The sequence below is a fragment of the Taudactylus pleione genome, unplaced genomic scaffold (assembly GCF_031769625.1).
Source record: "Taudactylus pleione unplaced genomic scaffold, aTauple2 ptg000446l, whole genome shotgun sequence".
In the NCBI taxonomy this organism is placed as follows: Eukaryota; Metazoa; Chordata; class Amphibia; order Anura; family Myobatrachidae; genus Taudactylus; species Taudactylus pleione.
Window position 1 is genome coordinate 2,850,486 of NW_028284848.1, and position 17,766 is coordinate 2,868,251.

Genomic DNA, 17,766 nt, shown 5'->3' on the forward strand with positions numbered 1-17,766 from the left:
ATAATTGTGGATTTGCAGGATGGCAGGAGATTTTACTGTATACGTGTTTTACAACTGATACAAAAAAGAATGCTGTATATTCAGCAAAGAATTTATGGGTCTATTCATATAGATCATGAAGTGGCTACTAAAAGATATCGCTATATATCGCATCACATCAATGCTCTATATAGTGAAGTTTAGTATCCATTCATGTACACTTACCTTTCCGACGTCTTAGGGCGCTGTCCGGCCTCTCCGCGGTCCCTGTAGGGCAGTGAGAAGACAGACCTGCTCCTCACTGCGTATGCCCCGATGTCTGAGAGCAGCAGGTCATGTCAAACCTGCTGCTATGGACGCTGGGAAAAGGGGCGGAGCCAGCGCCGGGTAGACAGCAGGGAAATATGCAGCTTCCCTGCTGTGTTCGGCTTGCGGTACAGATTACGCCATCCTCAGATGGAGAATCTGTACCGCAGGAGGGGACGGAAAGCTGAGATTTCCGTTCCTTCATGAATCGCTCTCACCATACAATAGTATGGTGATGTGATACAGGCATGGAGCAGTGGTGACGCTGGAGAAGGAATACACTTCTCCATGGTAACTTCCTCCATGAATAGCAAGAAACAGAGAGGAGCCCTGATTTCAGCTAAACAGTACTCTTCTCTGCTTCATGAACAGACCCCTTAGTATAATTGACTTTATTCCAGCCTTGAGCTTTACTAGGCCTCAAATTCACTACTGTTCATTCATGTATTTTACTGGTGTGTTTCAGGATATCAAAATGCATGTAAAGGTTATGACAATAGAAACCATGGGGAAATTTACTAAATTGAGAGTTTTTAGAAGTGGAGATGTTGCCCATAGCAACCAATCAGATTCTAGCTATTATCTTCTAGAAGGTGCTAGTTACATGTTAAGTAGAATCTGATTGGTTGCTATGGGCAACATCTCCACTTCTAAAACCTCTGACTACATACTTGCCATACATACTAGGGAGACTCCCTGAAATAGTAGCAATCTCCCTGACTCCCTGAAGAGTGCAGCAGCAATCTCCCTGACTCCCTGAAGAGTCTAACAATCTCCCTGATTACACCTTTCCCCTATTATGTAGCTGTTATATAAAAAAAACAGAGATATATAAATGGGATCATTAGCATAATTTCCCTGTGCTATGGTTACATGCATTTTCTGAAAAGAATCAGTGTGTTTTCATCAACAAGTAGATCTTGCTAACTGCTTTGGGACTCCTTTATATTTGGATGTAAATAAATTATATGACACGCCTCCCAGATGTAGCAGTACACGCCCACTTTAATGCGCGCTCATAGGTGTTACTTGCACAATCTCCCCTCTCCAGTAAGGGGAAGCCACCGGGAGCCGCGGAGACCACCAGAGACCCCCGGCCAGGTAAGTGAAGAATTTTTATTATTTTTTATTTACACGGCACAGGGTTTTCAGAGCTGAAAAACCTGCGAACGCTATTTTTTTAATTGCATACCTCGGGTAGCGGGAGCGTGCATACTTGCGGTATTTCTAAATTGGGCGCAAGGTTTTTTCCTCGCGCCCAATTGTATATGGACCTTTGAGCTAGGTAATGTCCAGAACTTTCCTGTAGCAACCAATCAGCTTCTAACATCTAACTGTCATTTTGTAGACTGCACTAGATAAATGAAAGCTAGAAGCTGATTAGTTGCTATGGATAACTTCGACACTTTGGGCCGAATCAATTAGGCTCTATACTTACCGCACGAGAAAGGGGATTTTAGCATCAGACTTTTATACCTGGAGCTATTCAATTACAAACCCTTTTTCTTGCACGCTAAATCCACATTAACGTATAGAATCCGGGATAAGTGCCTGAAGCTATGGGGTAATGCGCTCACGATGGCCGCAATAAGGGCAAAAAGCTCTACTTATGGCAGATTTCTATTTGAGCCTCAGGAGGAGGTGAACAGAAATCCGTGTTAAGTACCACCTGTGGCTTATTATAGACTGCAACTGAAAAACCTGGACACTGCTTCCAGGCTAATTGAAGCTTTAAGGCTAACTGAATCCGGGCCTTTATCTTTCTTGAAGATTTTATACAACTCCCTTCCATTTACCTTAGAAAGCACAAAATATGAATAGCTCCATCTCACCCTAAATCATTTGGTATAGTCCCTTTGTGGGTGCAAGTTCACTGACTGCTGAACTGCCTTCCCCTCCCTGTGACTCACCTCCACTTGTCAGTTAAAATAATGGGGAAGATGTATCAAATCTTCTAAAGAGTGGGTAAGTGAGAAGTTTCCCATAGCAACCACTTAGCTTCTAGCTAGCATTTAACAAGTATATTGCCTCCACTTATTAAAGTTTGATACATTTCCCTCGCCATCCTACTTAGTTTGTCGCTTTACTGCTCTGTCTTGTTCCAAAAATAGTTACTGTGCCATATGTCATATTTTACTGTTACTTTGTATATGTTCTGTACGGTGCTCTGAACACTTTATGGGGGATGTAGTTTCAATTTTGGCTGTTGGGATTCCGGTGTTTAGAATGCTGGCACCAGAATCCTGAAACCAGGGTTAGGCACTAGGGCAAGGAAGGGGAACCTTATTTCTGCTGAGGGTCATTTTGATGTATATAATATTATTTGCGGGCCCGGTGCAGGCCACACCCCTCCGTGTGATGTCACGTGGGGCGGGGCCACAATCGCTGGTGATTACAGCAATGCCTGGAGCATCCTGAGAATGCTGCGGGGAGCTGTAAGGGCAGCGGTGTGACCGTCTGCAGCGTTCTAAGGACAATCCAGACGGCACTGCTGCATAGATTCTGGCTGCAGGGTGCCATTCTAGGCACCCTGCTAGTCAGATGAGGCTAGCAGAAAAAAGCTCTGAGGGCCAGACCAAATGATTCTGAGGGCATTATACAGCCCCCCGGACCTGAGGTTCCCCATCCCTGCACTAGAGGGAGGGTTAGGATAAGCACTAGGGGGGGGAGGTTAGGTTTAGGCTGCTGGGGGAGTTAGGCTTAGGCACCCGGGAGGGAGGGTTAGGTTTAGGGGTAGGGTTAGGATACTTAACCCTCTCGGGATACCGGCAGCAGGATTCTGGCTGCCGGGATCCAGAGCGCCGGCGTCCCTTAACCAACCTCTTTATGGTACCTTAAAAATAAAGGATAATAATAATATTAATAATAATAATCATCATCATCAGCAGCAGCAGCTGTCCTGTGATGTCCATTGTTACTCTATTTTCCTCCGTACACTATGCCATGTGTTAGGGTATCCTATGCTCACTAAAGCTTTGTGTAATCATTTTGATCCTACCAGAAATGTTACCCCTCTCGCCTGACAGATTAATCATATTTAAAGATCGCACTGTGACAATATTAGCTTTTAGCACCTGCAGTATTGTTGATGTACATGTTGCCTCTATCCTTACTGCTCGCGGCTCTGTATTAAATATGTGTTAATTCGCAAGCCATGGGTGTAATTGCCTAGAAATAATATTCTGTCATAATTTTCAGCAACAAAGTATTTGAATGATTTGATGATAAACTGAGAAGTTTTGAAGCAGAAGCTCTAAAATGGGTTTCTAGCAGATTAAACACAGAAGTGCAAGACAGTGTAGTCTCCACATCAAACAGAAATACAATGTATTTATTCGACTTCATCAAATTCTGTGCGAGCTGCTGTAGAATGTGAGAATTACGCCGTGCTAAATTTAGCAGCCAGCATGAAACCTATTTGTCCTAGACTGAAGCTGTATGATGGGAGCCAATGTTTTAGTCAGGTTTATGATTTGGAAAGAGAGTTCTATGACAAGCCATTAGTCATACCCCAAAGCAAGATGGCAGCCAGGCTACTGGTCAGGTATATTTAAACTCCTATCATGTGACATGTGTGGAATAATTGTCACATGACAGGCTTGGAAAAAAATATAAAATGTTATACCTTTACTAAATGTCAGTGCACGGTTTGAGCAAACCTATTTCAGTCTCAAGAAATGGATTGAATTTATTAGAACTGTCAGTTTATTTGCCAGGGACAATGCGTATGCACTTTATGAGGCCTTTAATGTTTTGCAGGTACTAAGCCTTGTGTACTTTGACTGATCTGTTTTATGTCACGGTGGCTCATAAGTATTTTTACACATCCATTTCTGGAGATTTCATTTTGTAAAAAAGGTTTTAGCATATTTAACTTATGTTCTACCTGTTACTCAGCTAATAGCCTCACTATATGCTGAGAATTGTAGTACATCAATAACGAGAACCAATTTAAGAAAGATATAATCTATGCCTCCCTGTTCCCCAGCTTCCCTGCTCCTGCTGCAGCTGCCTCCCTGTTCCCCAGCTTCCCTGCTCCTGCTGCAGATGCCTCCCTGTTCCCCAGCTTCCCTGCTCCTGCTGCAGATGCCTCTCTGTTCCCCAGCTTCACTGCTCCTGCTGCAGATGCCTCCCTGTTCCCCAGCTTCCCTGCTCCTGCTCCTACTGCAGATGCCTCCCTGTTCCCCAGCTTCCCTGCTCCTGCCTGCTGCAGATGCCTCCCTGTTCCCCAGCTCCCCTGCTCCTGTCTGCTGCAGATGCCTCCCTGTTCCCCAGCTCCCCTGCTCCTGTCTGCTGCAGATGCCTCCCTGTTCCCCAGCTTCCCTGCTCCTGTCTGCTGCAGATGCCTCCCTGTTCCCCAGCTTCCCTGCTCCTGCCTGCTGCAACTGCCTCCCTGTTCCCCAGCTTCCCTGCTCCTGCCTGCTGCAGATGCCTCTCTGTTCCCCAGCTTCCCTGCTCCTGCCTGCTGCAGATGTCTCAGGCTCTCTGCTGCCCAACTTTTCATTTATACACAAGTGGATGGCCCAATAAACCTCTAGTGGTGCTAAATCTCGGATATCTCTGGTTAACCTTTACATCAGCGAAGTTGAGAAAAGAACTTTCTCCAGTCAAAATACAGGAGAAAGGGCTTTTGTCACCTTCATAAATAGACCCATGAAGCTGCTGTAAGCAGGACATGCCATGACATGTCGCTGTGGAGTTAGATGTGTAACCACAGCATCTGTCAGCTATGGTGGACTCACTCAGGCAAATAGGAGCTGAGCCATTGCTGGAGGTAGTAACAAAAATTATTCTATACTGGAGATAAAACATTTTTGTTACTAAATAACCTAAGAAAAACACTCACTTTCCCTTGCCAAGATGGCTGCTACACTACTCATCCCAATGTAAGGGAGATTTTCTATACAAACAAAATAATCTATAGTGATTCATTTTAATGTCAGTGTAAAGGAAACGGCTGTCCTTGTAAATAGCATGCTTCTTCCAACATTTATAATGCAGTGTCTGTGAAATTTTTAAAGCTCCCCAGATGATGACATCTGACCCTATGGTAACCGTCCATCTCTCCTACCAGCAGCGTTTGTCACAAGACATTCTATATGATCACACTGATACAGTTTGCTGGGAAACAGACAGCACTCTCTTGATGCATAGCTCTTTCAGTGGCACTCTTGTTTATTGCTCCAGTAAATATCATTTTTATAGTACTGAACATGGCAGACTAGCAATGGAAATATGGTAAAATGAAGCAACATTTCTTTAAATATGTATAATAACAATGTATAACCTGTATACATCCATGTTTACACAAAGCAATGCAAATCATTCATTTGTATTCCCTACTCAGATCTGATGTGTGACAGTCTAGCAATAAATCTTCCTGAGGAAGTATGCACTGAATAAAAGGCTTCTATTGTAGTTCAGTCTAAGATAAGTCATATAAAATGAATTTAGGATGAACCAGTGGGCACATGATTAGAAACAGTCATATATTGTGTATACTGTCTACATATATATTTTATTTATGTTTTTGATATGAGAGGGGGAATTTTCAATACGTTTTATTTCAAAGTCAGACATTTGTCTGTACCACAGGACCCACCTATTTGCAGAATGATTCAATTTAGTTAGAACGTGTTCCACACTGTTAAGTAAAAAAAAAAATATATATATATAAAAATAATATACAATAAACTAATCTAGCTATGGGGATCCTGTTAGATAAAGAATTTGCTTAATAATCTGTTTTGTTGGATGGTGACAGCTACCACTTGTCAGACCTATACTACAGAAAATGATTTTAATTGACTAGTGTCTTACAGTTGGCCTCTGTATATTTCCATTCACATAATGCACATCATTTTACAAAAATGGAGCCCAGCAATAACGATTTTACGACCATACTTATCAGTATTTATCATTGTCATAATAATCCCTCACTGGTTTGGTTTTATAGAGCATTGGTATTTTATAGCAGAGACATGTTGTAAGAAGGCCACCACTGTAGTTTATTAGCACTAACCTTAATGGATGCACTTAGAACTGCTGAGAATAAATTTGGGTAAGATGCAGTCGCACCAAGAGCCCCTTCTAGACAACCTATGGGGTGTGATCACCTGACCCCCTGTTCTTACCCTGTGAGCACAGTGTTGGCAACAGTCATGGATTCATGCACAGTCTAGGAATGATGTGGTCCAGACACTACTTTTACCCTGCCTGTTACCTGGGGTGGATAGGGCACTTCACCACCGCCGAGTCCCCTACGTAGGCCCACATACGTGTATCCTGTATCTGCCTCGCCCTCATCTTGTTACCCATGGTTCCACTGTATTCATTTAATACAAGTCCTGTGCCATTGAATTCACTGACTGATATCTTTCATTGAGGAGCTATAATAAGAACAACACAGCTGTATGCAAGCTGGATATATGTCTCTCTAGATCTGACTGTATCCGTGCAAATGTAATTTGCATTTTACGATTATCAACCATTGCTTAAGTGAGCAGTGGTCTCATGTTTTCTTTTATAGAAGGAGTATGTAAATAGTACATCCTGAAGGCTTTTACTGTATGATAATTATCACCAAAATGTTATTTATATGTAATTGTTTGCAGCTATATACAATTTAGTTTTAATTCATCACCACCATGATACAAGTGGGAATTTACTTCAACCCCAGAGCTATGTTAATGATTAAACCAGGAATAGTTTAGCCAGAACACAATCTCACTGTAACATTCCTGTTATACCTAACTAGGGCTGGAGATAGAACCGTGCATGGAGAACATCACCTTATCTCTCCCTGGAGGAAAAAATGACTGCACAGGAGCAAGAGACTCCTGTTCACTTTCCAGTATCTGCGATAATAAAATCCACTGTTATCTGTCCTGTGACATCACTTTGTACATTGTTTGCCTAGTGTCACTGATACCCATGAAAGTTTTCTTTAGATTAAAACTCCAGCTCATTACTGCCAGCTGTCTGCTCACATTGAGGCAAGAACCCTCTTCATTATCTTCTACCAGCAAATCCCTGAATTCCAAGAGCTGTCAGCCAAAACAGGACATAGCCAATCAAAGGTGCTGCTAAAAAGAATAGGGGTAGAGGGTTGAGGCCTTGGGACTAAAGCTGGCCACACATCTAAAGATTATCTGTCCAACCAGCCAACTAGTTGATTGTATTCCTTACCAGATTTTCAATCCAACCAATCAGCAATTTGCTCCCAAACGCCAGAAAATGGACAAAAACTGTTGTTTGAACAAATTGTTTAGATCAAACATTTAACAAACTTGTCTGACGACCATTTTCATTTGTTTTCTGGCATTTAGGAGCAAATTGCTGATCATCATTTACTCCCATACGTTACCAGATTTTCATTCCAACCAATCAACTAGTTGGCTGGTTGGATGTAAGTTGGTCTAGTGTGTGGCCAGCTTAACTCTTATTTTCTACAGTTTAGGTAAAAGGACAGTAGCTCAGGTCACACATTGCCTGTGGGCAAACTGGCTAAAGTTAATTATAAACCCCCCTGTAGAATAGCCATTGATTTCTAGCCATTCTGCTACTTATATATCAAAAAAAGTTACATGTAACAGTAATTAACTTTCTTTTGGTGTGAAGCTAAGAGGGCGCGTATGTAAATTCACTAAATAAATTTGATTGGAAAATTATAATTGGTTCAACTCTGATCAGCAGACCATGAAAAAAAAAAGTTCAGAGAACTTCTTCTGGGGACCTGTTTATTAAGAATCCTGGTACAGCCCAGGAAATTATGTTTCCTTATCGTGGATAAAAATAATGAATTTTTAAGGCTACTTAACAAATGTTCTTCCTGGGACAGTAGCTCTGATAAGAGCTCGACCTGGCAAAAAGTATATATTGATATGATAGCGTAGACTGTTCCTTTACTGTCTGGCTTGGACCTGGCCTGTCTACTGCCCATGTGCTGCCATTAGGCCACTTGCTGTACTTAGATGAATGTGTCTCCTGTGTCCAGTCTTTAATAAATTGCTGAGTACTAAAATCATGTGGAAACTGCTGTATGTGCATGATATAGGGGTTTTCAGAGCTTGATAAATAGGCCCCTTAATTATGAATATGACACAACTGTTATAGCTGGTAACAAAGGCACAGTGAAATAAAGCATGGAGGGTCTTGACATACATCTCTAAAATTTAAGGTCACAAAATTGCATTGTTGCTGTAGAAGTAAACACGTAGCTTATTTAGACCGCCAAAATAACTTACTAAAATAAAAACCATCTCCTATTACCTGGTACAGAAGCGCATCCAACTCCTGCATACATTTATCCCAACATTCAGACTTTCAGTTCCATATGATGGGAATATGGGTTGAGCCCAGGGCCGTAACTAGGGTTTTGCGACCAGTGCCGTGGCACAGGGCACCGCAGTGCAGGGGGCACTGTTTGGTCCTGTCAATTTTACTGTTTATTATCATTCTCACTTGTAGCTTCCTCTTGTTTTATTCCCAACATCTCCTGGCCGCCCCTATCTCTTCCCTGGCCCTTCCCCATGAGGCCATGGCCCCTTTTCAGGTGCACTATCTTATCTCCCAATTTCAGCTCCAATGCTCTCTTTGGCACAGGGCACCAAAAAGTCTAGTTACGGCTCTGGTTCAGCCTAAAACAATGGTTGCTCCATTCTGTGCAGGAAACAAGCACACATTAAGGGGATGATGCAGAGTTGTATGTGCAAATGTTCGCAGCGTGTAACAGAGTTGTATGCATTTTGAAATACATTTACAACTGTAGAGGTGTCACTAATTTCTCCCATAGGTAAAGTTCAGAGAGGGCGCAGAGTGGACGTAAGCAGAAATACGCCTGATTATAAGTGTAGCCTTTACACCTAGTATAGGGTAGGTACAGATGCACATTGATGATGATTAGTAGTAAACCAGACACACACATAAGGGCGGTCGCATATCAAGATGGGTACAACACTGCATTTGGGCAAATATTCACATTATTTCTGTGCACCCTTCTTTGGTGCAACTTATGCCCAGATTGCTTCCAATTCTGTATCAGGCCCTAATGTTCAAAACTTGGAAACTGTATTGCTGTAATGCTATGGACAATTCAAGCATTAAGGTAAGTTCCACCCAAAACTGAAACGGGTGGAATTAAAATCATTAATTCAAAATATTAGTTCCACAGATGTCTCCCATGGTTCTCAATGATCAACAGTACACTGCTAGTAGAAGTTAGGAGAGCATCGCCGGCTTATGGCACAATATTGGTATGCCCACGTCAATTGAACTGGGTGGGAATATTGCTATACTGGATTGTTGTTAATTTATGGAGGTCTGACCCAAATGGAATTTTCACTTTTGGATGGAGTGATCCTTTAAAAAATAAAATGAATTAGGCTGAAGGATGAGGTCTAGCAAAGTTCCTAGACCATAACTCCTATCATTCCGAGCCACTTGCATTTCGAATGGGAGTGATTGAATGTACACTAGTCAACTATAAAGCTATAACTTTCCTTGCCCTAGGCAAGCTACAAATAAACATACCAGTGTTCATTAATACAACTCTTTTACGAGCCACATATTTATTTTATGGCTGAATAACGCTCATGGTGGATGACGTTCTTCTGAACCAAACATTGGGAACCAATTAAAAGACCAGTAAAAAATGCTGAATGGAATTTCCCGAAAGTGCCAAAAACCACATGCTTCTCTTCTGCAGAACAGTAAGGTTCCAAAGGACTGAATGCTTGCGTCCCGAGCCTGTTTTCCAGTTGCATACGACCTGCTCACTGACGCATGGCACTTGTGCACAACAAAGAACGTTTCATTTCTGTATGGTTACACCCATCATTTTACATTCTCATCAAATACAATGCTGCTGCAGAAAGGCCTTAAAAGAGATTGGCTGTCTAGAACGTGTAAGATCTGCATCTTGGTGGAAACAGGCGGAGGCCGGAGTGAAACATTTCCTGAGCTAAGACAACAACAGTTGTAGAAGTCTGCTACACTGTTCCTGGGTTGCATAGTATGACATAGACTATAAGAAGGATGAATAGTAAAAAGTATTTGCTTTTTTTATGAGAAACAAAATAAATGTTACTGGATTAGAGCAGCAATTTTCTAACATGCCCTTAATTCTCACCAGCAGTGCATGACTTTTGGATGCAGTCATACTACATATGCACGTATCAAATTGACTGGACTGAATTTCCTTTCAACTTTTACTGACTTTAAAGACATGTTCACGAACCAATGGTTTCAAAGTCACATTATATATTGTACTACATATTTCCATTAAGTTGCGGGTAGGTCTGAGATAGTAAAACTGTTACTTGAATAGTTTCATATTTCTAGTAAAATACTTTGTACCTAATAGAGATTCATGAAAATCACTACACTTCAAGTGCAATTACCCAACGGTACGGAAAAGATGCAGTTAACCATAGCAACTAATACAGATTCTGATTGGTTGCTGTTAGTTTGCAGCACATTTTAAGCACAACCTATGTACTAGGTTTCATACATATCACCCAATGAATCTCAGGGTGATCTAATGTTCATATATTTAAAAAAAACATATCATTACAGTGCTAAAATAAGAAGACTTCTCTCAATATTGTATTTGGCAAATGTCTAACAAGAGGAAGTAGCAGACGTAAAGCAGCCTAGTAGCACATTCACTAACAAGAGATTCAATCCATGTCTTTCCAGAAATGAAAGTGGATTTATTATTCCTGCCATCTGAGGATTGCTTTCCTTCTAAAGAAATAAGACACAACAGGCACCTGACTGTATCAATGTACACTATGTACAATGTTTACTGATACCTGTTTCACAATCTAGAAAAGAAGAGTCTGCTACATAAAACAGTCACATAACTGTTGATCTATACATTCTCCGCAGTCCAATACACAAATGATTGCATTTTCAGCCATGTTTGAAAAAGTAACAATGACATGCCCTGCTTCATAGGTCTGTCAGTTCTTATGTCCTACAGAAACAGGAACCACCCACTCACTCACTCACAGTATACCATCACTTAGTTTAGTCTGTTGTACAGTGAAGTCTACCAAAGTTGAGGCACATCAGACTTAGCTATGGTTTTAAAGAGGTGTCAGGTGAGCCAATCAGAATGGAACATGTAATCTTTTATTTTCTATGCTCAAGTAGCTTTGATATGTGTTGCACTATATAGACAGTGATGAATGATAGCTGGACCTGTCCTGAACAGGTGTGCAACCTTCCTGCCTGATGTAAGCTGCACCTTGCACAGTTGGATGAGCAGCATACAACATGCAGTTCACCAGTTATAAACCGGAACATTATTCCTGTTCCCATTACAGCCAGTTACGTGCACTCTACAAAATAAATGTAATTTTTCAAAACAGTTCTTGCTAAGAATTATGCATTATAGGCAGTTGCACTTAACAGCAGATTATAAATGAAACTTTTCAGTGTGCAGTTATCATCAGAAGAAGTTTGAAACATTAATTTTGCTATTGTTAAGCATAGATGGAACATTAGAATATAAATGCTTTATTTATTGGAAACAAAATTAGTTTCAGGCTTCAGTACCCAAATGTGGCATGCATTTTCCAGAAGAAGTGTTTGTAGTGCTAGGGCACTTTACAGGACAGCTTATTTGGAGAGGGAAGCAATCAGGGTTATCACATCACATTAGAACCTCAACACAAGATCTTTACTGACATTTTTGAGGAATGAGTTGGAAAATTGGCAAATTGGCAATACACTAAAAGCAGGAAATTTGTTGCAGAAATATTAACACTTCTGTTCCAGGCTACAGCTAAAAGAACAATATAATTTACAACCACAGACTAACAAACGATACGAGTTGGGCTTCAACCCTCCATTGATCATAAAATGACAAACACGACAATGATACACGGGCAAGGTTTGCAAGAGCCATGAAAACGTACTTTTCCACCAGCGGGTGGCGCCCAAGACCTTACAGAGTAATTCCACTTACTTGCACTCTCGCTCCTCTAAATCAAAGTGAGGGTTGAAGTTGATGAGTATCCTCTGGTACGGTTCTGGGGCCTGTATTACCCACTCACATCTCTGGTTTGGGAGGTATGATATTGGATATTCAGGGGAGATAACATAGCCGGGTTCCTTGATTTTAATAGTTTCTCCACATTTATCTGCATTTAAAACAAGAAGCTGAAATCAGAATTGTCACCTCGGGAGTCACTGAAAGAGCTGTATAATTGGATCTCTAATTGCCTATTCCGATGGATTTTTACAGCGCCATTTTTTTATTCCTACTTGTCTGGGGGAAAAACATGATTTAAATGGTAATGTACTAAAATGTCAACCCAATTGCAGCACTGAGTCTTTGGTTTGATTGGAGTGAGAATCACTCTCTAATTGGAACCTGTGATCTAAATGAACAGACACAACTTAATAAGGATTCATGCAGATACACTCACTCTCCTGCAGGAAGTATGGAGCTAGTCTCATGGGCACTACAGAGCCTGCTGATCAGGGTCATCTAATTAAGCAACACGTATTTGGTGGCTGTGTGTACTCTAAAACCAAACAGTATTCCACCCTGCATAGTCTTTAATGATAAACCCTTTCTGGGTCATTTACCATCAGTATCTGTTTTAGCTAAGGCAGATCTACCTTTCATCTCATTACTGCAAGGACTATGGAGTTACATGACTCCATTCAGCAGACTTTTAGTACATTTGGTGAAGCAGAAAACAGACACAATTTAGTTAGTAGATCAAAGTAACAGACTGCTCTGAACAGTTAGCAAACATGACGGGTTGGCTGCAAGGGATGCTAATCCCATACAATGTCTATGGAGGGAATGGATTTATTTATTTATTATTACCAGATATTTATATAGCGCACACATATTCCGCAGCGCTTTACAGAGAATATTTGGCCATTCACATCAGTCCCTGCCCCAGTGGAGCTTACACTCTATATTCCCTACCACATGCTCACACACACATACACACTATGGGTAATTTTGTTAGGAGCCAATTAACCTACCAGTATATTTTTGGAGTGTGGGAGGAAACCGGAGTACCCGGGGGAAACCCACGCAAGCACAGGGAGAATATACAAACTCCACACAGTTAGGGCCGTAGTGGGTATCGAACCAACGACCTCAGTACTGTGAGGCAGTAATGCTACCATTACACCATCTGTGCTGCCCGATAAGTATTGTAAAGCGCAACGGAATATATTGCGCTATATAAGAAACTGTTATTTTATTTATTTATTAATTAAGTGAAATGATAAATACGTGGGTAATGACAGTTGCATTGACCATATCATACCAGACTTTCCAGGACTGTACAGCAGAGATCTGCCTAGTGACTGGGTATAGTGGGTGGCTATCTAGGTGCAGGGGCTGTGAAGGTAATCAGTAAAAGCACCGAGGACCTGCTATGGTTGTTCACACTGCTGGTCTCATTAATGATTGGGGCAGCGTTTTAAACTAAACCCCTCTCCCTAATAGATTCCCTGTGGAAGAGAAATAGCATCCCTGGCTCTCAGCATGAATTTCTAAATGTACAGATTTTTATTACAAGAAAACCAGGTCAATTGGAAAGGGAAGAATATGCACATGAAAAATGCATAGGGCTCCCAGCACTGTAGATGCTTCTTGTCAGGAATTAAAGTAAGAAATATGAGTTTCATTATAGAGTTAGTTAAGCAAAATGTTCTCTGTTTTTTTTGCAGCACAAGTGAGGGGTGATTGTACTGTATCACAAAGACATATATAGGCTGTGCATAGGCTGGGGATGCTCTCCACAGTGTACAGGAGGTAGAGACTGAGCGGATAGTTTTATGTTGTAGTTTTGGAGAAGTTATAGGGTCTCATTAACCTCCTCCTTATCCCATCACACAGTATGGCAGAGGGATCTGGCATCTGCCAGACAACTGACATAAACCAGGCTCCTCCACAGTCACTTGACAGAGTCACTTCAGACAACATTGACACAGAATCCTGCACCAGCCGTGCTCTTTAATCTGCCACTTCTGAGAAAGTGACACAATAATAAGATAATGTTGTTTATTACAGGATCTGCTCAATTTCACCAACACAGCAGATTAATAAGGGGAGTTCCCGGTGACTCTTGACCATTAGGCCTAAATAAGGTTAATTATTTCATTTAAAAGACGGAGATATCTAGAAACAGTGGACTGGTTTCTAGAGGTCTGTTACTTTGCACTGCTGGGTAATGGCATTGCTGACTCCAGTAAGGTCATTACACAGTCCCTAACTGATAATAGTGTCTGCAAAAGTAATACAGTTTAGCAAAGTGCAGCTTTGTACTGTATCTGCTATTTCCTGGCGAGAATATTATCCCCAGTGTATTAGCATTGCGCCGTATTCACTCTTGTTACCAGTACTCCAAAGTATACAAAGCATAAACCAGAGACAACCCTAGATACAACTAACACAGTGTATAACAATAACCTTCATATACAGTATCAAGCAAACTAACGTGTAAATATAAACCTGGTGAGACTTTTGAAATGACCACGTTTACAGGAGTAAACTGAAAGTTAAAATATCCATGCTTTGCCAAAACATTTCCTTTACTACTAGTTGTCTCAATTTACCTACATACACACACCGAACTTCTGATTGGATACAAATAGTATTCATAAATCTCTTACGATTAATTTGACAACCAAACATGGATTTAGTTCATTTTAAGCGCAAAGTAACTTTTTAAGCGCACTCCTGGCGCAGATCCTGCACTGTAACCTCCCGGACATAGCATGGCTCCATCCGGTACAGCACACCCATCACTGAGTATACCATTTACAGTACATACAGCACATCAAGGTAAACGAAATAGTCTATTATTAATAATGGTTATCAGTGACATGATATTCCCAATGACGCAGATAAGTCTACAAATAGAAACATTTTCCACAGCGCTCTGTTTATCATATGGATTATCAATAGTGAGTGGAGTTAAAATAAATGCAGAATAATATGAAATGTCTGGCACTTAATTAATAATAATATTAATAGTATGGGACCAGACAAGTCCTAACTTTTTATGTTTAGCCTAAAATTCTATGCGCAGATTTACTACAATAGGCGCAAATTTATTACAACAAACACAGACTTATTACACTAGGCTGATGCTTATGTGTAACAAACTGTTACAATACAGAAGGTAATAATGACAGCTGCCTCCAATCAGATATGATTATCCCTGGATGGACGGGCACATCTGGGGAACTCACCGGTCTTGGTAGCGCAGGATAAATGGATGATCAGCGCCCAGCAGCAGCAGCAGAAGACCAGCCGGCGATGCATCCTCTGGCTGGAGCAGCAGCAGCACAAGTGACAACAATCTCCGGTGAAATCCTATATTCCCCAGCTCAGCTCCAGGAAAACACACAAATACGTCCTAAAAGCGCATAGACTATTGTGCCATTAGTGTTTGCAGTGTCCTGTATCCTGTCATTGACTTTAGGGTTTCCTCCAGCACTTCCCACACTTAGGTCTGTCTTCTGTGACCATCCCCAAACAGCAAAAAGAAATAGAAAAGACAAGCTCCTCCTCAACCCACTTTGGGAACTGATAAGGAAACCAAACGGCTCCTGGCTTTCCTGGAGAAATAAGGAAGGAAGGACAGAAATATGATTAATGAGCAGCTGCCTAGCAAAGCGCACAGAGCCACCAGCAGCAGCAACAGCAGTGATCACCAGAGTGGCCAAGCTAATGACTTGTCTCCTTCACATGTATGTCCCTGGGAGCTCTTTCAGGCAGTGTGCACAAGCATCATCCATTCTCAGGTCCCTTTGTTATATAGAGGGTCTTACAGGGTTGTACTGGAAGCTGTGCCAGCATCGAGCCATAAATGTGTGCCAAGGAATACGCCTCTTACTCAGGCTCAGCAAGCCCCTCTCAGCATCCAAATGCTGTTAGATTGATGATCTAAAATTAATCACTTTTAATTGCTGCCTCCCTATTAGCGTGCCCAGCCCATAAAAAGTACCTTTACCCGTAGATGGTTAGTGAAACAAGTAGTATGTGTTGCGCTGCCCGCAGAATGTGCTGTGCGCCCTCCCTCCTCTAACTCTCTGGCTGCTGTATGAGAAATAAGCACCAGCCTTTTTTATCTCCAAGGATCACTGACCAGAGCTAGTGGAAAAGAATAAAAATAATACATCTAATCCTCACAGCCACTGAACTTCAACTGTTTAACAGAGAGCAAGTGCAGCCCCCTGGGGTCTGTGCTACATTACTGAGAGGCACCCCTGTGCCAGGTAAACGCAAGTGGAACTGACAAGGCATGACCTGCCCATCTGCATCAGGTAACAAGCTCTGTAATTAAACGCAGCTCCTCAGCTCTCAGTGCGTTTCTTCATTTTACAAACCATTGCTTCCTAAGCCCCATGTGGTGCGTGTTTCTCCCCCTCATCCAAATTTAAAAATACAAGAACTGTCTAAAAAGCCAGAGATGAGTGCTGGTCACGTCCGCTCAATGGCACTATATAAGCCTCAACACATCCACTCCGCACAGATCTGTCAGCAGGATTATCCATAGATAAGGAAACTGCTGGGTGTCACCAAGCAAAATATGGAAGAAACACTAGACGCTGACAAGTGTCAAGTTTGGGTACATTTCATCCCGTTACGCATGGCCAGAACCAGGGATGGTACCAGTTAACCTGACGGAGTAGTGTTATTCTGTACGAGGAATTCAGAACATAGGCTGTGCACACTGAAGGCAGCAGATGTAAGTGCGGGTAGCAAACTGCCATGCAGAGGTGTGATACAGGAATATAGACATAAATCCAGTTTACCTTCAGCTGATGGAGCAGTGTCTCCCTTATGGTGAAGATGCCATGGCAGGGTGAGATGTGAGTCAGTGGTTATTAGGGTGCCTGTCGTTGCTGAAGGCTATAGCTGGCAGCTGTGTGTTAGTGGTTGTTGTACATGCAGGTCCTTGGAAAGGATTTGTAAGATCACAGTTTCTCAGCACAGAAGGGATGGGAGGAACAGAGAGAGAGAGAGAGAGCTGAGAGACTGGCAGTCAGAGCCTCTCTGAAGAACAAGCCAGTGAGGAGGGTACAGTGTACAACCCAGCAAGCTACACATAACATAAGGAGGAGGAGGAGGCTGGAGGAGGAGAGTGATCACAGGGGAGGAGGGAAGGACCTTCTTTTATGATGACTGTGCAGATCAGTCACTTTTTCACAGCTCTGTCTGTCTCCCAGTGACTGTGTAAAGCAATGTAAGGGCTGTGCTGCAACAACAGCTGTTCTCCAGTCTCTATGCAATACTCCCTATCAAGTCCCGGAAAGGACCCCTTACCTGAGGGCAGAGGCTGGCCAGAGGCAGGTCAGACTCTTTTGGAGCTGTCCCTCCTACACTGTGCCTCCTTGGGTTGACATGTCACTTCCTAGGTAGGGGGTGATCTGCTTACTTTGTACACAAGTAGCCAACTGATTTATTTAAGAAAACAAAAGAAACTTCACCCC

General features: G+C 41.9%; 1 protein-coding gene across 1 annotated transcript in view; it reads right to left on the reverse strand.

Annotated features, from left to right (window-relative positions):
• Positions 1 to 17,328, reverse strand: part of NRP1 (neuropilin 1) — a 166,858-nt gene extending 149,530 nt beyond the window's left edge. The window contains exons 1-3 of the mRNA XM_088447968.1: positions 17,089 to 17,328; positions 15,520 to 15,888; positions 12,260 to 12,434 (exon numbers count right to left, since the gene is read on the reverse strand). Of these exons, the coding sequence (XP_088304094.1) occupies positions 12,260 to 12,434; positions 15,520 to 15,592 (248 nt within the window). The 5' untranslated portion in view covers positions 15,593 to 15,888; positions 17,089 to 17,328. The remainder of the gene's footprint in view (positions 1 to 12,259; positions 12,435 to 15,519; positions 15,889 to 17,088) is intronic.
• Between the last annotated feature and the right edge of the window lie 438 nt (positions 17,329 to 17,766).